At 39.0% G+C, this 23,946-nt stretch overlaps 1 protein-coding gene across 1 annotated transcript in view; it reads right to left on the minus strand.

Moving 5' to 3' along the window:
* Rarb (retinoic acid receptor beta) overlaps nt 1-23,946 on the minus strand; it is a 693,377-nt gene that overhangs the window by 369,641 nt on the left and 299,790 nt on the right. Inside the window, exon 4 of the mRNA XM_047532671.1 lies at nt 13,142-13,583. Coding sequence (XP_047388627.1) covers nt 13,142-13,319 — 178 coding nt within the window. The 5' untranslated portion in view covers nt 13,320-13,583. The remainder of the gene's footprint in view (nt 1-13,141; nt 13,584-23,946) is intronic.

Here is a 23,946-nt window from a genome sequence, read left to right on the forward strand (position 1 = left end):
ACTGGACTACCAAGAAGCATCTGTTGTCTGGAATTTAGAGTTCGTGATTCCTTGATTTTTTTAATGTGTAGTTTTGTTAAAATACATATTGTTCTAAATAAAGTTTATTTTAGATTTTGATAGGGGATATATCTGCAAAATATTGTGTCTTAGCATTTCAGAATACAGTCGATGCTGAAAGCCACTTCCCCTCTCCCTTCTGTCCTAAAGCAGGCCATAAATCCTAGGAGGGGTCATAAGATCCTCCACAGAGGAGGACCCTCCCTAGATCTGGAGGAAAGGAACATCCTTATCTTGGAGGACTCAAGGACACAGTGAAGAATCTAAACTTAGTCACACACACACACACACACACACACACACACACAGAAGTTTTCTTGTTTCTTTGGGTTTTCATTTGCTGAAGTTTCCAATGTCACATAAAGCTTACATTAAATAAAATTATATGTTCTTCTCTTGTTGATCTTTTATTATAGGTACTTCCACCATGAATCTAGTGATGGGTGAAAAATCATTTCTCAAAACTTATTAAAGTGTTAGCATCCTGCATGTAGTCTTAAGGAAATTGCTTTTTATTCAATGTCATATTTCTATAATGTATCCATGTTGTTGCCTGTAACTTCATCTTCTAATGAACTAATGAATAATATCCAATTTTCTGAAATACCAGCATCTTTGCCTTCATCTACTCCTAGATAATTGGATGGTATTCAATGTTTAAATTCTATGAACAGTGCTTCTATTAACACTCCTAAGCATGACTCCTGAGGTACACATTAAAAAGTTTCTGGATAATGCCTAGAAGTTCAATTGTTTGGTAATAGGAAATCTGAATATTCAATTTTATAAGATAAAGTTTTCAAAGTGATTATTATAATATTGATACTTACCAGTAGTATCTCAATAAATCTTTTGATTTACAACCTAACAATTTTTACAACTTTACTGACTATAAAATAGCAAGGCCTGGTTGTCTTGATTTGAATCTCCTTGATTCAAAGTGAGGTCAATATGGGATGCTTGAATTCGCATAGTGAAATATGGTATTATTTTAGTCAGCTTTTTTGTTGATGTGACTAAAAGATCCAACCAGAAAAATTGTAGATGAGGGCTACAAGGTTTCAGAGGTCTCAGTCCATAGACAGTAGACTCTATTCCTTAGGGCTCAAGATGAAGCAGAATATCATGGTAGAAGAGTGTGGTGAAGGGAAGCAGCTCACATAATGATCAGCAGAGAGAGGTCTCCATTTGCCAGACACAAAATATATACCCTACAGGCACAGCCCCAATGACCCACCTCCTCCAGCCACACCCTACCCGCCTTCAGTTACCACTCAGTTAACCCCATCAGGGGATTAATTCAGTGATTGGGTTAAGGCTCTCATAATCCAATCATTTCTCCTTTGAACCTTCTTGCATTGTCTCACATGTGAACTTTAGAGGGACACCTCACATCCAAACCATAATAGGTATTTTATTTTTTGAGTGGCCTATTCTTCTGATTTATGCATGTTCTCTACACATTCTTTGATATTCTTTGTCAGTTGCAGTTTTCAATCAGAGTGCAGTGATTCCTAGAGTCAAATCTTAGTCCTTCTGCATTATTCTCTAAGTTTTACTGTTACCCAGTACTAGACCTACACTTCTGTATTCTGGTCCCAAAGTGAGGATCAAAACATATGACAAGTACAATGTTAACTTTTGCAGATACACACACACACACACATGCACATGTGTGCAACTAATGCATTTATACTGAAATCTAGTTGAGGATTCAGAATTAAACAAAATAATATTACCATTAGTTAAATATGCATGCTTTGATTTGTCATTTGGTTTGGCCTTAATCAGTCCTGGAATAAGATTAGGAGCAGAAATGCCTACAAGGGGTCATCACAGGAGTCAATGGGGTTTAGAAGGTCACTTTGTGTCTCAGTTATCTCTCAGGATGCACAGAAATTCCTGTGTTGTCAAACATTCTGGGAAAAAAAAAAAAGGTTTGCCAAATATACTTAAGGGTAGTGGTCTCTTCCACCATCTGGTTGTTATTAAAGTACTATTTACTTGTGTGAAATGTCAAGGTTAATTTTTTCCCTTAGGTATCTTATTTTGGATTTGCTAACTTCATAATCATTAAGCAATTAACATTTGATTCATTTGGTATTGATACAAACAATCCCACAATGCCTAATAAGTACGTTATTACAAACATCTCTAAAATGAAATCAAGCGGTAGTAGACTGTTTATAGAGTGAGCTGCAGATCTTGTAGGTCCTAGGAGAAAAAAGTTCAGCATTTGACTAAGTTCTCTGACTCCAAAGGAAGCTCATCTGTGAAAGATAACCTTAAATGCAAGTGCTTTTTTGGAATGCAAACTCTGTTACATATACCGAATTATTCATCAGACCATGCTCACTCACAAAAAATATCTTTACCAGTACCCAAATTTAAGTTATCCCCTGGAGAATTTTAAAATTTAAAGGCAAATCCTGGCTGTACATAAACTCTGTAAAGTGAAAATTTCCTCACACAGACTGCAGAAATATGTAGGAAAGTACATAAGAGTGCAAAAACAAAATAAAACAAAACAAAACAAACAAAACAAAAACAAAACCCCTTCGCATTTAGTGCTAGGCAGTGCAGCATGCCTGTAATTCCGACAACTCAGGAGGCTGAGGCAGGAAGATCACAAAGTTAAGGTCGGTCTGGGCAACCTGTGAGACTCTATCTCAAAATAAAAGCAAAAGGACTGGGGATGTAGCTCAGTAGGAGAAGTGCAGGGATGGGGACACGGAAAGGAATGGAAGGAGAGACTTTCTCATTTTGGAAGCAACTGTTAGAATGCACAGTGGATGGATGACTGTCTTGGGATAACAAAGAGTTTTTCTTAGAAGAGGAAAGTTTGTGATTACAGAGCATGGACAAGAATAACGATTGTATGTGCTGAGTTGTGACTGGTGTAATGTTGTTATATGTAATTTCCACCTGTGGACTGTAGAACACTTACCATCTTTGGGCGGGGGATGCCATTGTTATCCATAGTTGACACAGAAGCTGAAGCAGAGAGATGGAAAGTCTTGTTCAAAACTGGATCTGGAAGCAGCCACCTCTTTCTGACCCAACTCCAGTTCCATCTCTCTCCCCTGATTATCTTCATGAACACTATTCTTACTAGACCAGAGCTCCTAGAGGCTGGGGCGGCTTGGGCACAGTACTTCTCTCAGGGCCACATGAAATTCACTGTGAAACAACGATTGGATAACTTCCTGTCATGGACAGTGACCACAGGGCTTGGGTAACCACTGTCCTTGTTCTCACAATATTCCCACATTTGTTCATTTTATCTGTACTTTTACAAATTTTATGGGCATTTGGCAAAATATCCCATCACTGAAGTAAGAATAATATACATTCTCAGTGGAAAATGGTCATTTTCAATGAAAACTATATGGCCTTTTAAAGATTTGGGCACTAATCTAGAGAAAAGTCATTATATTTGCAGATTTTCATACTACGTTTCATTCACTTTATTATATGAGAAGGCAGTGGGTAATGAGGATAAAGCTAAGCAGGGATGGGTTTAGTTAGGCTCAGAATTCTTAAGTAAAGTTTATATATACTGAAAATTTAGGTTGCCTCAAAAAACCTTAAATAGGCTTTTGGCCATAAGAAACTAAAAAATAAAAATAAAAATAACTCTCAGATAATAGAGAACTAATGGGGGTATAGATACATGAACAGTGGATAAAACTAATTAAATAACAAAATAAGATTCAAATATAAAAGAGAAGAGTTTATCCTGAAAGGAGAGATACCAGGGGCTACACAGGGAAGTCTTTAAAATCCTGCTGTTAAAAGATGAGAAAGGTCACCAAGATACCTGGACACTGGAAGGTCAGACAAAGTCAATTAAATTTACAGCTCACCTTTGCTAAAGAGAGACTGCCTAGTAAGCCAATCAAGTGACATTCAAGATAATAAAGCACTGAAAATTATAGTGATAAGATCACTACCACCAATAATCCCTCAGTGACTAGAACTTGAACATGAATTTGCAACCTGAGTGATTCTTCTGGAGCATCTCATCATAGGGTAGTGCTGGGCAAAACCTTTAAAATTAAGAGTTAAAGGGATTTCAAAAGTTCACGTTGCAGGCAAGATGCATTTGCCCTGAATGATAAGACAAAAAGAAAGCTAGAAAAAAAATAAAGAAAATATTCATTAAAACAAAATTGTGAATGTTGTGTCATGACCATGTCCTTGTAGCTGCCAGAATCAAGAGAGATCAGCTATATAGGCTATGTAGGGGGAAAATGCTTTCTTCAAATATTACTCACTAGTTCAAGGCAAAGGAACCACATAAAATCAAGAAAGTCATTGTGAGGGTAAATTTATGAGAATAGGTATTTTTGGAGGGGGAAGAAAGAAGGAAAACATTTTTCCTTTCTCAGTGGTATAGTTATAATTCCTATATTAGTTTCCTTTACCTGCTCCTACAAAATACCATAAACATTTCTGGGAGCCACAAGTCCAAGATGTTGGCAGAGTTGGCTTCTCCTGAGGGCTGAGAGGGAGGACAGGTTCCATGCCTCTCTACAAGCTCTTTGCCAGCAATCCTTGATGTTCTTTGGCTTGTGATAGCACATTGTGCTTTCTAAGTGTGTCTATGTGTGAATTTCCCCTTTATCTGAGGACACAGTCATATTGGATTAGGACCCACCCCCGGGACCACCTCATAACTGGGACATCTGCTAAGATGTCCAAGTATAGCTATATTTGCTGGTAGTGGGTGATTAAGACTCCAGTGTCTTTTGGGGAGACACCACTCAATCCACAAAAATTTCATAGCTTTTCCCAGCAAATCCTAAAATGACATCTCATGAGAGGTAGAATCTGCCATGACACACTAGTGAGAACTGGTCATGCTGACAAATTTACCTATGCTGTGAATCTCATGCTGTGATACTTACCCTCACAGAGTCTGAGATGTCCAATGCAATACCTGCCACATGTGTTGGATAAATATTAAAATAAATTCATGAATAACAATGCCTTTGATTCCCTTTTGTACACTGTGGGGACACTGGGGACACATCAAGAATTGGAAGCAAGGGTTGGGTGGTTCATCCCTAACCCCACATATTGTGCAAAATAAGAAACTTAAAATATGTTATTACTTTGCCTGGGTCTTCTGCACATGGCTTTACCCACTATGATGTCCGTTGCCCGATGCCTACCTGGCACAATTATCAGATGTGATTTTATAAGCCTTTTCTGGTTCATTCCACTTATAAACTACCTTCCTCTCTTCTTATCAGTTAAGGAAGTTATTTTCTAGGCAGTTTGACACTGTTGGTTATTTTTACCTAATTTACTCATTCACTTCAGTGATCTCTAACATTTTGGACCCAATGTTCCTTTTAGTAATACAGTTCATAAAACCATCTATATTATTCCAAAATGAAAGTCACAGGTAATATAGTTCTCCTAAACATTTAGGCTCAAAAAAGTTAATATGATGCCCTGAAATGTCAAGGATAAATGAAAATGAAATAATTTATAATAGTTCCATGTGTAAATGCTCAGATATAAAGTTTGCCCATATGTGCAAAGTGACAGTGTATGCTTTAGCTACAGGTGCAGATTGATAACAGTGTGTGGCATTGATGATTCCAATACTAAGAACACACTGGCATCTGTGACATGGTTTTCTGAAGTGGTGAATGACTCTTAGAAAAGTTCTAAACAGAACAAGTTCTAAATACTATCTTTACAGCACCATCAATTCTAAATAATTCAGGGTATAACAAAATCATATATCAATATATTTCATTTGGGTATAGAATGAAGTTCTGGTTTAGGTTCAGCTTATCATAATTTTTTTTTTTTTCTGGGAGGGACAAGTTCATAACATGAGCATCTGATGGGATACCAGCAAATCAAGAGGATGCGAGGCAATTCTTTATCATTTGCAAATACCATGTTGCAGGACATTCAACCTTCTGGCCTCTACCCAAGCTTCCAATCAGTGTGGCTTCCAAACATACATCTATGAGTTTCCAAAATTCCCCCACCAGCAAGTACCATGAATTCAGTCATTCCACAAACATTGAGGTACTATGTCCCCGGTATCAGAAGAACAAATGAGCAGAAGAGGAAAAGCCATGGAATCAACTAAAGTTAGCAGAATAAGACAGTTCTAGTAAATCGAAGCATGTACAATGCTCAGTGGGTACCCTGGGGGAGTGGATGTTACAAGATTTGCAAACTCCAGGCCTCAGAGAGCAAAGAGCATTTGGTTTTAGATCTAAATGATTTTAGGTGATTATGACTGCCCAGTAGGAGAACATGATGCTGAAAAACAGACAGTGTTTTAAAAATCTTTGCATGTCCTCCCTATGCTCAGCAAACATAGAGCTGTGAAAACAAGACTGGCCTTGGTCAGAACATGAAGAGTTCAAACCTATGCCCACCATCTTGGTTTGAGCAACTTATGGAAACTTGGTTACCTGGGTCTTACTTTCTCCATTGCCTTTTCCTACTTGGCAGCTAGAAGTAACATACATAGCATGCTAAATAAACAATGGTTATTATAAATGCTTATTATCATGTCAAAGTAAAAAATATAAGTAAAAGCCAAGAGAGATGATGTTCATTGGTTGGTCTTGTGGTTTCAAGTTCTTGGAGGTGGCCTGGATCTCAACTAACATGGTTAACTAGATTCATTTTCTTTCTCACCCTCCCTTCCTCTTTCTCTCCTCCCTTTCTCCTCTATTCTCTTTCCAGTTTATTTTTTATTTTTTGATTGACATAATATCTGCATATATTTATGAATACAATGTGATGTTTTGACTCACATTATGTATTGGGTAGTGATCCACGCGGTAATATACCACATCATTCAAATATCGGAACCAAAGCAGAAAATGAAGCAGAAACAAATCTGAAACTGAGCTCTTTAATGACAGAGTATAAGTCATACAGCTTCTGTGGACTGCCTGAGATGCATCCTAGAGGTGGCCCCTATCCTCATGTTCACCTCCTTATATGGAGGTTCATCTTCCATCACCCAAGACCATCTGAATACAGTTCATCTGAAATCTATAGCAGCAGAAGTCTAGGGCAGAACTTAGGGACACATAGGAAGTTTCATATCTCATACCTAAGTCAGCCAAATCAAGGCTGTTGTGTGATTCTAATTTTTCAGAGTTTTAATTTTCATGAGGTAAAAAATGTTCTATTAAAAAGTTTTTGTTGAATATAACTACCTAATAAATATTAGAATATTTTTTGAGGAACTAAAATTCTAAGTCTAAATTCTCTCTCTACTCCACTCTTGGTCTTTCTTTCCTTGTGTATATTTTTAACATATTCCCTTAAGAAAAATTATTGGCAAGAATGACTTGGAGAAAAATCTGTTCCTGTTCTTATGATCATCTCCACGGACCAAACAACTACTTCCCTTCAAGAACTCATGTCCGTCCACAGTTGGGACTCTCCATTGAGTCTTGTAGTTAGTTTGATGAAATGGAACAATAGCCTTTTAGTTTCTAATTCATGTTTATATATTTTTGATGCCTTTAGGGTTAAGTTCAACAAACAGCAGGAGCCCTACTCCCCATGAGCACTATGCCAAGGACCTCGGTCACACTCATGCAGAGTTTGGGGAAATAGTAGAGACATGGAGAGACAAAGTTTCCTTTATTTGGGAGGAATATAGGCACTGAAGTAATCAAAGCCTGTCCACCATTAAGGAATGGCTGTTGGCCTAGGCAAGACACTAAAATAGTTCCATCACATCAAAAGTGAAAACTCTATTTCTCAAACATTCAGGGAAAGACTTTGACCTCCATAAGTCAATAATCAAAGGCAGATGAAATGGGCAAAGTGTTAAAACCAGGTTTGCAAATTCCTCACAAGTTTCTTTTATTTTTATTTAGCTTAACAGTGTGAGGGATGCGTGGATATGAACCATTGTATTTTATTTGATATCTATGAAAGAACAGCAATATATTAAACCTCAGTTGTCTTAAAATCAGATATGATCCCTGCTCAGTGGGATCATTATGTAAGTAAGTTCAAGGACAAATAAAATTCAGCAGAAAAAAGACTAAAGAGCAAAGGGTGATGGATAACAGGAAGGAATAAATTGGTTTTAATTGCCATCCATCTGTACATATCTAAAATAGGAGTCGCACCTCTGGGTCTAGTGTCCTTAATATTTTGGGTAAAGAATTCCAGTCTAAAGCTGGCTGCATACCCTGCTTCAGAGGAGCTAGGTAACAAGGCTCCTCTTAGTTTAAGACAAGAAATAGAAATAAGCCTTGTTTTATGTCCTGTCATTGGTAATTCTAAGACTGCACAGCCTGTCTCTCCAGAAGGTTGGGATTTTTTAAGCAAATACACTATTTTGTGATTTTGACAGGAGAGCACTTTCTGAGCATTAAAGAAGCAAGGGAAAAGAGCTCTCATTTTAAGATGCCAGAGTTAAACTGAGATCATCTAGGGAGAAGCTCTGCAGCCAAAATGCTTAACAATATTTTCCAGCTTGTAACAACCTATAAAAAAACACATGTGCAGCAATAAAACAGAACAGGCAGCCATGCAAGGAACATAAAGAGAGACAGACGGACAGTTGTCCAACTTTCAGAAAGCCCTGGAACATAAAATTTTGAGTGTTCCCTGGCATAGCTTATCAGGCTGTCCTCCCAATGGAAGTCACGCCCCCCAGAGGCATTTGCCCTCGCCATGGGTTCCACCCACAATGCCTTATCCTGACGAAAAATGGACAGCTGCTTCCACAGTAGTTGGTGAAACTGAAAAGGTTGTAAGGTCCCTCAGATGTCCATCATCTCCAAGGACTCCCTGAAGCATCATGGGAAAGAAACTCCTGGTGGAGCTGTGAATTATTTAAGGGTTAAGTTGGCCTCACTGTCTACCACAGCAGGAGAGGCATGCACTCTGGAGTCCTGAGAGCTGGCTTTGGAACTCAACTCCAATGTTAACTGGGTGTGTAAGTTCTTCACTTTGGCCAAACCTCAGGGTCTTTATCAGTAAAATGGGATTTTTGCTCATGGCCTGATGGCAAAGTCACAAGACTGCTACAAAAATTAAGAATGACATACATTGAATGCTCTCTCTGGTTGATCCAGGAGGAACTCAATGCATTCTAGTTTTCCTTACTACACATGCTAACTCAGTCTTTTATCATGTTTCTCACATTCTAAGCTTATAGAGACTCCACAGTTTTAAAGTTGTCAGAATGCAGAGACAAGAACATGCACACAGAGAAGACGGTTTCAAGTTCACTTCTCTCCAACAAATAATTTATTTTTAACTTAAGGTAGAAGATTCTAGAAATTTGACTTTTAAGTGACGAGATCTTTCCCTGTGAATTGTATGGGGTCCTACCAACAGCCAAGTACTCCATGCTGTGAAAAAACAGGGACCAACTGGAGCACAAAACCAAGGAAAGATGAGTTGTCTACCCACTGGAGGCATGGGGACCAGGAGAAGGTCTAAGTGATACAGAATAATCACCTGTGGAGTTGGAAAGACCTTGGAGAGAATCTGGTTTCAACCCTTCTGAGTACAAGTTTTGTTTTTAATTTATCCCCTACTTCATCCCCAAAAGATTTAAATGATTAATATAAAATACTATCCTATAAATAAAAATATTTCATAGTTGGTAAAAACAAATTCAGAAAGGTGACATAACTGTAACCTGGAGGTAGATCAAGGATATCTTTATAAGTGCAAAAGGGGACATTGTACTACAGACAGAAGTTAGACTACAGAGTTCATCAGGCTATAGGTTCTGGTCTAGAAGACTAGAAGTGAAGAGGTCAAGAATAAGGAGCAGGTGTAACATCAGGAGCTACTCTGGAAATTGTTCTCACTTGCTTTGAGGTAGGAAGGTTTTGAGTCTTCACAATTATGTGGTGCTGACAGAACCTCATTACAGGGGCAGGAGAATTTATTCGTTCTGGCTGAGCTGCAGAATACAGATGTGTATAGATTGTGGAAAAAAACACCAGCAAATCTCATAGTTCAATGACATGAATCTCTTTATGGAATCATTGCCCAACACGTCTGTTCCCTTTTTAGTCTATAATTGCCACCTCTTCCACCCAAGTATGTGTGCCATTATTGAGAATTTACGACATTTGGCTACTTCTCGAACTAATTTCAGAACATCAATAAAACTTCAAGTTTACTTTTAGCCAAGAGAAAGTCTGTGGGTAACTTTTAAGGCTTCACCCTTCTTCTAGGATCTAAGAAACAGACTTTAATAAAGACAATTCCCTCTTTGAGGGCCAACTAACAGACGTCTTAACAGTGGCTTCCTTTAATGAATTTCATCTGAGCAGCTTTCATGTGCTTTGACTGTAGCAAGAAATAATAAAACAAAGTATTAGGGAATGAAGTTAGCCAGCTTTGAGGTTCCCAGCCTGAACTTTCTGTACCTCCTCATTTGTCTGCCCCTTCCCCCACCATCTTTCAAATGCAGTTATTTGGCAAGGCCTTAAAACAAAACAAAACAAAAAACCCAAAACTTGTCTTCAGTTATTTTACACACACACTAACTTCAATCCCTCTCCTTCCAAAAGTTGAATCCTAGGTAATTGCCAATATCTGACCAATTCTGACCTACAAAAATGGCTAAGGCATTACGGTTCAACTTAGTAGTAAGAGCATCTTGTGCATCATTGGTAACTGAAACAAACAAACAAAAAAAATAGTTGCCGTGTATCTAAAAGTGAATGGAAACAGGGCATGGTGGTGCTTGGCTGTGATCCCAGTGACTCGGGAGGCTGAGACAGGGATCACAAATTTGAGGTCAACTTCAGAAACTTGGTGAGGCTCTAAGTTGCTTAGAGAAAATCTATCCCAAAATAAAATAATAGAAAGGACTGGGATAAAGCTCAGGGCAAAGGACCCCTGGCTATAATCCCAGTACCAAATTAATTAATTAATTAAAAAATAATGAATAGAAAATGGAGCCTCAGATGTGATATATCCTGGCTCATGCAGGGTATAGGCTGAGCCACTGAGACTCAGACTGGAAGAAGGAATTACAACTCACATCACCAGTTGCAGAGCCTGGATTAGATTTGGGATGATTTGACTATGTCAATGATTATATGTCCATAGCAGGGCTCAGCAAACTTTGTCTTTAAAGGAGAGCAGTAAATATTTTAGGATTTGTGGGCTTGAAAGTCTTGCTGTAGCTCAGTAGCAGCTGTACCCAATATGTAATCAAAGAAGCATGGCCACATTCCAATAAAACTTTATTTACAGAATCAGAGGGTGAGTTGGATTTGGCCTACAGGCTGTAGTTCATCAGGCAAAGCTCTATAGAATTCTTAGACCTAAAGATAACTGCAGGCAGATGAGTGAGGAGTTTGTATACCGAAAGTCTGTTCAAGGGTTCAGGGATGAAGATCAGCAGAAAGATTTCAACAATCCCTCCATTACTGGACTCTGCATTTTCCTTAAGATCAATACCTAAAGTAGCCCAAAGTCATTAAGTTTTGCTTTTGGGCACTTTGGGGCCACAGGTTACCTAAGAGTTTCTAATCTTCTGGATTGGATCACCCAGGAGGGGAATTATACTCGTGTCTTTACTCCTTAATTTCATTTACAAGAAATTCTTCTGACATGGGAAAAGGAGCATGTTAGAGTATTCCTTCTATCTGGATAACTTAGCTATGGAACGAGATATAGAGGCTCTTGGGTAACTTGTCACAGCTTTAACAATCCTGGAGATCCCTTGTGTTATCTGAGAAGTAACTCCATTATATCACTTGCATACTGGTGAACATACATGGTTTGAATTGGCACTTGGATCAGCAAGGTATTTTAGGTGCACAAACTCTTGCCAATTCTCTGCAGCTGAGAAGCCATTTAAGTTACATCTACTTTTAATCTGAACTTCACAAGCATGGGAGAAGGTCATTATGCTACTTCAAAGACTTTATTGGTTCCATACTCAGGCCAGAAATCCAAAACACAGAAGGGACAAATTATATTCAGGTCATTCCAAGAAAAAAAAAAAATGAGAATTTACCAAGCATGATAATACTATGATGGCCATTGATATGCCTGCAGTGAAAGTCTGTCCGTCTGTCTGTCCCTCCCTACTATTTTTTAAGGAATTGCATCAATAGCTAAGGGATCCTACTTAGGTGGAACAGGATTCCTCTGCCCTGTGAGCTAAGGATGTATTGGGAGGGAAAAGTTAAGGCATGAGGAACACAGTACAGCAAATTAAGGCAGAACTTTAGATGATGAACTTTTAAGTGACAAACCAATGTTTGGGGGAAATCCTTAAAAAGAAGCAGCATGTGAAATGTCATCAGCAAGAGTTATGCAGAGGTCCAGTCATGATGTGAACCAGGAATAACTCAGAGCACACCATGGACACAGCTCTGTTGTGTCACTATGCCTTTTCACTCCAAGTACCAAACCACACAAACTTCCTAAAAACTGAAAGTGCTCACTGGCAACTATGGCTTGTCCACAAATAGGAAGGACTTTTTTTTTTTTTTTAAGTTGCATAATGTGGCAAGCCCATTGGTCTTGAAGAATTCTCTTACTTTATAGTACTTTATATACACAATTTGAGAGAGGATCTGTGGTAAGAAACAGCTTAGCACAAAATCCAAAGCCAAGGATGGAGAAAATGCTTAATGCAATCTGAACTGACAGCAAAGTTCTGTGGGGTGTGGAAAACTACTGCTGATACTACCCATAGACAGTGAAGAAGAAGAGACCTCATGACCAAAACAGATTCGAATTCTAGTGGCAACAGTAGTGATTTTTATGGTGTCATCTCCTAATTCAAAGTTCCCATTATGAGTCACCATATTAGTTCGCTATATTAGTCACAGCTGCTGATCAATTTTTGCATTTGCATTGTATAAACAGAGCCAAATACCAAAGCAGCTTAGAATATACCAAATTCAAAAATTCACCATTTATCTGGTCCAAAGCATCTTTCTTCACACAGTACTAAAGGTAGAATTCTAGACCAAGAGAAACAATACCAAAGTAAAAGCTTAGCCTGGATATCAACCATCCTGATTTCTGAGACCCATTAAGCCAATCAATCAAGAGTGTAAATGGAAGCGGTACTCACTTGCTGGCGAGGGGGTGCTGCACCCACTTGGCGGAGGGTGGCCGTGAAGACCATGGAGGGGAGGCAGGGAGAGTCCTCCGATGACAGGTGGGAAGAGCAGCGGGTAGGGGGTGGCGGGATAGTGAGCCATGTGTCCGTTCACTGCCGGGACAGGGCATGCGTGGCTACTGGTGGTCATGTTTCACAGAATAAAAGGTGCTCTGGGGCAGGAATACATCACGCCAGTCCCAGTGAGAGGGAGGTAAAATGCAGGGCAGGAGCCGAGACCCCGTTGTGTTCCGAGTCAAAGGCGAGACGGTTCAACCAATGACCTGGCTTCTCCCCACCATGATTTCTCCACCTCTCATTTTGCCATGTTGACAAGAAGGATGACTTGTTTGCTCAGCTTCTCAGTTTAAGGCCGGGGAGACACAAGCACCTTCAAATCCCAGGACAGTTAATCCTGTAAGAAAAAAAAAAAAAAAATATATATATATATATATATATATATATATATACATAAATATATATACACACATAACAAAATATTTCCCTCTATTGAGTTATTGTGCAAAAACCTCTAATCTTAACTCAGCTCTCTGAATTCCTTGTTGTTTCTCTGCACTGCCTATTTTGCAGTCTTAATTTTATTCAATTCTCACATTCTAACATAGGCTAAAACTTCTACGATTCTCTCATTTAAAAAGAACTGATCATCCTACCTTGGACAGCAAAATCCCCACTCCTCTCAAACCCTCTGGTACCACTCAACCTGCTAAATTTTTCTCCATGGTTTTTAAACAACTTGACACAATATATGTGGGAGTGTTTGTTTTTGTCTGTCTCCCCCATTAGCAGGCACTCAGAGTGGTTCTCTATTTTGTTAACAGTTATGCTTCAAGATCCTGTAAGAGCACCTGATAGAGGAGGGACACTTGGTAAATACTTGTCGAATGAATGAAATGTTTGTCCTGTTCTTTAGGGAAATTGATTGCTTGCTATTCTGACCTATGTGCCTCCAAGACTGTACATATTTTATATGAACAACTTTGGATTCTAAGGCAGCCATTTGGAACCATATACCCAACAAAATAAATGTAATTATAGGAGAAAAGTACAGTATAACTTAATGAAAGGTGAGAGCCAGGCGCGGTGGCACACACCTATAATCCCATCAGCTCGGTAGGCTGAGGCTGGAGGATCTTGAGTTCAAAGCCAGCCTCAGCAAAAGCGAGGCGCTAAACAACTCAGTGAGATCCTGTCTCTAAATAAAATACAAAATAGGGCTGGGAATGTGGTTCAGTGGTCAAGTGTCCCTGAGTTCAATCTCTGGCACCCAAACAAAGATGATAGACACAATTCTTTATTATTAACATATATACGTTTCTTGTAAGAATATCACTCATCCATTCATTTCTACAACCATCGTTCAGTCCTTTGTTGTCTGGCCAATCACCTATCCATCAATCAAAACTCAACTTACTATCATGTCCTAGGTACCAGTGTAGTGGCCAGAGATAGATAATGTGGAAGAACACTGATGTGATTCTTGTCCACAATGAGTTTCTAGTTTTAATAACTCATGATTAAGGTCATATCCATAAGTCTAAATTGCCTGTGCTCCCCAAAGGACTTTCCAGGGATGCTCACCACCTAGGATTCCTTGAGAATCAAAATGGAAAAAGCTGAAGATACATTCTAGGGTGGACTGGCTGTGGATTTCACATGCTAACCTTGCTCTCAACAACCAATATTCAGTAAGAGCTCCCCAACTCTGGATCCCACTGAATGGCAAGCTCTGGATAGACTCTGGTGGCACTGAATAAGAGCAATACCTCAAGGCCAGCAAAAAGCAGTTAAGAGCCTGATTCTAGGATCAGACAGCTTAGGTTCAAATCACGATTCTGCACCTTGAAAAACTGTCTTACCTCTTAACGTGTCTGTTTGTTCTGCATGATGAGGTTAACTATAGAACTTACTTCAGAGGTTTACTGTGAGGATTAAATGAGGTAAGACTACAGAAGTATAGTACCTGGTACATAGTCAGCACTAGGTAAAAGTTTGTTATTAATATATAAGTTATCTCATTGATGGTTGCTTCTGAGCATGAGACTGCTGGAATCCACAAGAGGCTTTGGGGTTAGGACAGGAAGGAGACATCACAGTAGTCCCAGAAAAAGAATATTAGGTTTATGTCAGGGAAAGGAGAAAAGGCGGGATCTGGATCAAGTGAAAACAAGAAGTTATTACTGATTCCTCAGTTTGTGAAGTGAGCCAGTTTGACAAAGTGTTCTCATCAATAGGTACTTCCATGTGTTCTTTCCCATGTGTCATATACTTTACTTAAAAGCTCTAAGTTCTAACCCTTAGAATAGTCTTACGAGGCAGCTCTTATCCTTATTTTCCAAATGAGTAAACAGTCTGTGAGAGGTTAAGTCATATCTCTGCAATGTCACAGAGTCAGTCTGTGACTGGGTCAGAATTTGAACCTGGATCCGGATGCTTCATTATCTTTGTTCTTCTCCCCTTCTCGGGCTGCATTTATAGACATGCCCGTGCCCGTGCCTGGCATGATCCTGGTTGTAACCTACAGAGGAAGAGCTCTGGAGAAGTTGAGAGGTCAGCTTCTGTCCTCCTATGTAGATAACATCAGCCCCAGAGCCCTGAATCCCCAGCCTATTGACATTCAGAAGAACACTGTCAACAGTGAGACTCCATGGTCTCAGGCTCCCCAGAGTTTTGCTGAACCTCACAAAGCAGACCACATTCCCAGCTGGATTACGTAACAGCTAACTCCAAAAGTGATGTTCCATCCAAACTACCAACAACCCTTTCAGACTTTCAAGACACAACTTATTTCTCAGATGGAAGGAAAGTTAATGGATTGTGCATCCATTTTATCTCAGAGGTAAATGCTTTTGGTGCTTTGTCTCCTAAAAAGCAGACACCATTCAACATTTTAATACTTTTATTTTGTAGTTTGTTGCAAATTAATTAGAAAATAAACAATGCCATTTACTATTTGCTGCATTTCCACTCAATTTGATTTTTAAATCCCACACAAAGCCCAGCATTGTTATAAGTGGTCTTTTTTATCTCCATTTGACAAACTACCTCATTAACGGGTGGAACTGACAGTTCAGCAGACCTACCCCCGCAGGGCACAATTCTCAGATTTTTAAAGCTGTTTGTTTGTTTTTTACCAACTAGGGACTCTTTCTACCCTCAATAATCCTCAATTTCTCTTTGCTTTCAAAAGCTTCAGATTGTCAGCATCCTGCCTGCCAGGTTGAAAGGTCTGGTATCATGCCTGAGATCTTAAAAAAATAAAATTAAAACAACAACAACAACAACAACAAGCTACTTATACTGATAATAGGCAAAAGAAAGAAAGAAAAAAAATCAATGTGCTGGGAAAATCCTGTTATGTCCGTGGAAGATTGAGCAGGCCTCTGGGTCTGTGTTCACATATGTGACTGATTAAGTCTATTCCTGGAAGCAGAGAATTCCCTTTGTTTCAGGCTTTTAGAAACAAAGATGGTTACTGGTATTCGCAGGGCTCTTTTTTCTTCATGCTTGATTTGAGTCTGGGCTCATTTGGGGTTCTTTCCCTCACCACCTGAGGCAAAGCAAACAGGAGGTGGGTGGAAGAGGGGAAGCAAGCGGGTGGGGTCAGGAGGTCCTGGATCTGCCACCTATGAGTTTTTTCAATATAAGTTTCCTTATCTGTAAAAGGGGCCACCTGAATAGGAGGATTTAAATCAAATTTCTCAACTGTGGTGTCCAGAATACAAGTGCTTTATAAGAACCTACTAACTTGAGGGGGAAAAAATTTTTAAATGTTTTAGATGAACAAAATAAAAAGGATTTTTAAATAACTCTGTGCATTGCTGATACTGTCATGCAATAATCTACCTTTGAGAAACAAGATGCCAGACAGAAGGTAGCATGATAGGCCTACCCACTGACCTTGAGGATGATGCAAGCACATGTAAGGCTCTTGGCGCTCCTAACAGTCATGCTATATCTATGATATTTTATTAATAAAGCTATGTTTTCTTAATGTTTTTGTTACTTAAAAAAAATCATTTTAATGGCATTTAAAAGTCATTAAGTGTCATTCAGAAGTTTTTTTGTATTAATTTAGCTCAAAATAATATGCATACTTCCAATCTTCTACTTCTCACCTTTTAAAATTCATTTTGTAGGCATATTACTTATACACAATTAAAAAAAAAAAGTTCAGATAGTCCTGGAAGACCAGTGGTTCTCAAAGTGGGTCCTTAAGCTGGCAACATCAGTATCACCTAGAAATTTATCTTACAGCCAAAATTTCCAAGCCCCACCTAAGAGACTGAGTAAATCAAATACTGGGGTGAGTCCTGCAATCTGTGTCCTAGCAATTCCTCTGGAGGATCCTGAGGTACCCACAGTTGGAGAACCACTGCTCTAGGCAAGAAGTTGGCAAATTTCTTCTGTAAAGGGCCAGGAAGGAAATATTATAGATTGTGGGCCATACATTCTTTGTCACAATTGCTCAATTCCGCTGTTGTAGCAACCACTTATGGCACAAAAGAAGCCACAGACAATCTATAAATGAGTGGGCCTGGCTCTCCTCCAATAAAACATTGCTTACAAAAACAGGCAGCCAACTGAATTTGACCATGGCCTGTGACTTGCTGACCCCTGCTTTTGATCGACACAAAACAGCTCTCCAACTTTCCCCATCCTTAAGTCCCCTCCCTAGACACCACCTACTACTTGAAACTATTTTAGCTGGGCTTTTCCTTGTTGTTGTTAGCACTTGTATCTCAATTTCTAGATAATGTACTTAGAATCTTTTTTCATAATTTGCAAAATTTTCTATCTTTTGGTGTCTACTATAAATATGATCTAGCTCTTTACTCTTAACCACTGAGTCACATTCTCAGCCCTTTTTAAATTTTTTTATCTTTTGAGACAAGGTCTCACTAAGTTGCTTAGGGTCTTGCTAAGTTGCTGAGGCTGGCTTTGAAATTTTTAATCCTCCTGCCTCAGCCTCCCAAGTCACTAGGATTTCAGGCATGTGTCACTATGCCCAGCTCAGAAAAATTATTTTTTAATGTTTCATTCTTCTCACTATATTGACTGATTTCATTCATGTTTTTTTGTTTCCCTTCATTGTTTTTCTGTTATTTTATTTCTTATCAGATAAACCTCTAATATGTCATATGCCAAATTCTTTAGTCTTATCCACTCATATTCAAAAGAGAAAGCTTATTACACAAGCTATCTTCCTAATCAGGCCTTGTCAAATGAGTTTCAAGATAAAGTGATCAAATTGGGAAATTTCTTTGTGGAATTCCCCAAATGTCAGATTTATGAATTTGTGTGTGTGTGTGTGTGTATGCAGGGACCTTGATAACACTTTTGATAAATTTCTAAACATCTGCCTAGAGTGAGAAGGAAGGAACAAATGCTATTGAAAGGGTCCGGGTGATCTAATGGACGAATGAGTCTGGGGTTGCTGGTGGACTTATTATTAAATATTATTATTAAATTATGTTAACTTATTATTAAATTCTTCTTGCTATTTCAGTCTATTACCACCTCCCATTCTATGTTCATGCCTGGTGTCCAGGAACACTACTGGCTCAGTTTCTTCAGGGAGTAGAATTATCTTCTTTACCATGGGTGGGTTATGGTAACCGCCAGAACATAACAGGCAGACGAATAGATTTACTTGCTCCTTGTTCAGAACATCAGCACATGTTCCTATCTCTGTCATCACTTCCACTTTTCGAGATGTCTGATAACTTTACTCTCTGGGACTAGCCGAGAAGCGTGTACATTTTTACTTCTCCTTTTCATTTCATTCTTTAGACACTTAGTGATCGACTTTCTGTACCTTGTTAATTTATTCACCACTGCATACCTACTTTCTATCTTCAAAGTTGTTACCATCTCTTGTATGTGATTAGTATCCTTTGTGTTGTTATCTTTGATGATTTATACTTCTTACCTCTGCCTTTCCATTATTTTAGTAAATGAGAATGGGAAAAATGCATGTCTTTAATTCATCAGATTTCACTAGAAGTTTATAAAATGGAAAAAAAAAAGTGATCTCTGGCAAATAAGTTTGGGAAATCTAGAGTGGGTTGTTCTTTATTCTTTCAGATTTAAATTCCTCCTGTAAAAGAGGAGCTAAAGAATAATGTAACTATGAGGAAAGGATTCACTCAAGACTGTAGTTGTGGTCAGTGATGACTGAATTCCTAATCCCATGTGGCAAGAGGAAGACAGTCATGGCCCCACTCTGAAACTGAATAAAAGTAATATTTCCCTGCCATCATGTCCATGCTGGGGCTGTGTCCAATGCCTTAGATGATTAAATAATAAAGGTGAGATGTGACCTGCCTTATCCACGCACCTGCAAGCATATTGGAAAATGAGGAAAGCCATTTAAAGTGATAACTTGACATGTGCTTTCTTGAAGATTCCAACTTGGAACAAGGACTTCATCCTTAGAGCCTACCTAAGACACAGGAGCCAAACACTCAAGTATGGTGAGAAGTATTAGTTCTATACTGAGCTCACTTCAAGTGTAATCCAAGCCACTGACAGGATTTCTTGAGAAGAAGGTGCATTCATTTCCTCCTACTGAAATTCAGTGGCAACAGGGCTGATGTGACTAACACCAAAAAACAGGAAGTGAAAAAGATGAATTTTTAAACATCTTGTGACATAGTACACAAATGTTTCTTCGTGTCTTTACTGCTTTAGAGCTTGGTTTGTGGTGATCTTTGCTTCAACACATACTCCATGAATATTCCCTCTTCTTCCAATGTACTTTAGCTCAAACCTATTTATTTGAGGCACTGGTTTCAGGTAATGCCACTTAAAATATTTCAAATGCATTCGGTTAAATACCTGTTTTCAGCAAAAACACCAAGCTCAGCACAAATCCTGTCAGTTGCTTTTGCTGCTGTTTCTGATAGAAAAGAAATATGGCTGTAAAGAAGTCAGGTTTGCCTGCCTGGTGGGTTTGCATTCTTTCTTCTATTCAATATCATCATCACAAATATTGCCAAAAAAATATGTTTAACCTAAACCAAAGAGAAGCCACAATGGAAGAATTAAAATTTGGTCAAACTGATGCATCTCTTACCTTTTTAAAAACTGAATTTAGGAATAAAGGAGATAGGAGAAGGTGGTTTAAAGGGGACAATGCATTTAAAGGAATCCCTTAGACGACCAAGTGAGTGCAGAATGAGATCTGAATGCCTTTCTCTACAGCAGGAGAGGTCATCTGACATATTAAATATTCCTTTTTAAAAATAATATACAGAATGTCCCTGTATTCCCTTTTTAGGTCATTTTTTATTAGATTCCATCTGCTAAAGAATCATAAAGTGAAAATAGAACTTTCAGAAAAATAGTCAGAAATACATATACATTAGAATGTATAACAGTCTAAGATTTTAGTTCTATAAATTGTGGAAGCAGTGATATAAATATGGGTGTTTAGGGAATCAACACTTAACTCAAAGTTATTACACATGCTAGCATTGTATACATATCCTAAAGAGACAGGTTTTACCTAAAATCTTTCACATAACATAAAATATAGGGTATATAATGGACTAAATTTCTGCTAGTACCTTTATTGATTTTGAGAAAAGATGGTCACAGGCAATTCTCATACAATGGTCTTCATACATTGTATCATGGACTTCTGTCAAACCAAGTGGAATGACCAGAGAAGAGATTCACTCTGAAGGGCAAGTCAGCCATCTCCAGACTGGTGAGTGGACTATGCAATAGTCTAGAAGTTTTCCCACTGAAGCCTCTACCCTGCATAGTGACCCACTCATCCCATTCGTCTTTCTGGTTAATGGTTGTGAATGTCCAACACACCCCAAAAGATAGACAAGACTGGCATGGAAATGGAGAGATAAACAAAGAAGTTGAAAGGGACCAGGAGGCTAGGAAACCAGGTGTGAACAGGAGACACCAGACAGGACAGAGAACCTATGTATTTGTAGATAGAAATCAAACAAGTCAGTAGCTACAAATATGCTTCGAAGGTTAACTTTAGGATCAAGAAAAGCACTTCGGGTTTCTTGAGGTCTGAGTTTCCAACATTCAAACTGTTGTGTATTTTTTCTTTCATCCTTAACAACAAATTCCAAAATTGTTATCTCTAATCTTTGATCCCAGAAGAACTTTGCTAATCCAGTACTTAACTCTACAACTTTTGGTAGGACAAGACAACTGTCTTCAGTCAACTGTGGCTATAGACCAGTGATCGACTGTCAACTTGCTTGTGACAGTTAAGATTTATAAAATGCTATCAAGTGGGATTTGTAAGTATCCATTTATGAATGACACTGTGAGGGAAAACAGCTAAAGAAAGGTTCCTGGCCCCTTGCAATTTATAATTTTACCATGGAGAGTATACAGACAAACATAGCAGACCTTGCTGGAGTCAATCAACTCAGTATAGGTACATATCCATTTTCACTTAAAAATCAACTTATGGCACCTTTGTTTATTCAGTTTAGAAAAGGAAAATTCAGAAAATAGAAGTCATAATCGGGCCCCCACAGTAGTGAATTTAAATAACAAGTATTTAGTATTGTTTACATAGTATAGCATGTTTATATTATGGGGGAGTTTCTCTACCCTAGAAAGTGAGATCTAACTGTAAATACATTTTTTAACAAACGTAGATACTTGCATTCACAAAGTCAAGACAACAGAACAGCCAAAATTTTCAAGGTACATTTGGGTTGGTCAAATAAATGAGATGGGCACAGATGGTTTCTGTAAGGTGATAGCCTCCGCTGTGCGATCCCACTGAACTGCTGCCCTCTCGCTTGGCTCGGCAATAGCTCCCAGAAAAATGCACCACAGACGCGAGGTCTCACGCAAGAGACTTTATTATGCAGACAACTAACACGTCCGCTCAGGGCGAAAAGAAAGGAAAAAAAAGAAAGATGGCGTGTGGCTTCTCCCAGATATTGGAATCTCGCGGACTGGAAGGAACCAATAGTGGAGGAGAATACTTGCAAGCTGACTGATGAACCAATAGCTATTTAGCATGTTAGGACATAACGTGGGAAGCAGGAAGATGGCACCAGTGTAAGCCGGAAATTCCTGTGATGTAAGAGGCTGGCAGAGCGCAGATTGACAGGTGGTTGGGAGGCTGAGTATCGGCTTTATATTACAGTTTCCAGATTAATAAGGAAAACTGTCAGAACTACTGCAGAAGCTCTGGGCACTGAAGACAGGTTGCACATGCTCACTCCAGATCTACTCCAGCTCTGGCACTCAGGCTGGCCTCATCCCCTACATGAATCAGGTTAAGGGCACCGTAGGGGCTCTGGTGTGGGCAAGCAGAACATCAGATTGTTCTTGCTGTTCAGTGTCCTGTGGGTATGGGCAATGCTTGGACCCATTCTCATTAGGATTCCTGTCCCCTGACCCACTTCCCCTCCCGCCTCCCCTGCACCTTCTTGCTAAGGTCAAAATACCCAACTTAGCTCTTACCAAATGCCCTCTCCTCAGTGGCTGCACCTTATCCCTGTGCTCCCAAGACCTATCTGTATATTTCTATCAATCTGGACTGGCAATCTGGAACTATCACCACACAGCCCTGACCTACCACCTCAGTCTATACTCTTTGTAACTTGTTCCGTACTCCTTGGTCCACTCTGGGCCACCTTGGAGAGGGATCAGTGCCCATTTTAGAGACATGTGTCACACTGTTAGCTACCTTGAGAACAAGCCCTATGGCCAGACAAGTTACCATGGCTCATGTCTTTTGCTGTACTATGTTCTTTACATTCTCCATTACCTTTACCTCCGGCAGTCAAAAGAAACATCATAGCTGTATTTAGTACAATACAGCTCTCTAATTGGTTCCAGAAAATGAATTCAAATATATGCCTGTGACTTTGATCTCCCCAACCTCTTGTGGCTTTGCAGGGCTTGAGGGTGAGGTAGGGAGAATAGAGCCCTGGGCTCACTACATTCCTCCATTAGCAGACTGTTCCCAACATGGGTCATGCAAACATTATTAATTTCTGCTTAACATGGCATAAGAAAAGTTTGGGAAGCCCTACATTAGAACTATGATATTACACAGGAAAGGCACAATCAAACCAAAAAATTGATTTTTTTAGGTGTGGAAGAAGTGGTTACTTTCTGTATTTTCTTTAAACCAGATTTAATCAGACTCTAAATCCTCATACTGGCAAATGTCAGGGATTTCATTCTATTGTTATTAGGATCTTCTCCCCCTTTCAGGGTTATTCAAACAACCCAGGGTTTCACACAGTGCAAACCACTGGGGTGGTTTATAAGAAAAGAAGACAATAGCAATAGTTGGAGGCATGCGTGGACATTGGAACACTTCAGCATTGCTGGTGACCAAGTACAATGTTGCAGCCACTTTGGAAAACAGTTTGACGGTTCCCCAAAGTGTTAAAGATAAGATATCACATAGCGCAGCAATTCCATTCCCAGGTTTTTTTACTCCAGGAAATATTTTAGAAATCCAAATAAAATCTTGCACACAAGTATTCATAGCAACATTATTTATGATATCCAAAAAGTAGAAACAACCAAATATCCATCACTTGCTCAGTAGACAAAATGTGGTTTATCCCGACAATAGAACATTATTTGACCCTAAAGAAGGAATGAAATAGTGATACAAGCTGCAACATGAACCTTGGAAACACTGTGCTATGGGAAAGGAACCAGATATAAAAGGCCACATAGGGCATGATTCCATTGGGGTGAATTGTCCCACACAAGCAAATCTCCTCACAGATAGTACA

This window comes from Sciurus carolinensis, chromosome 17 (genome assembly GCF_902686445.1).
Source record: "Sciurus carolinensis chromosome 17, mSciCar1.2, whole genome shotgun sequence".
In the NCBI taxonomy this organism is placed as follows: Eukaryota; Metazoa; Chordata; class Mammalia; order Rodentia; family Sciuridae; genus Sciurus; species Sciurus carolinensis.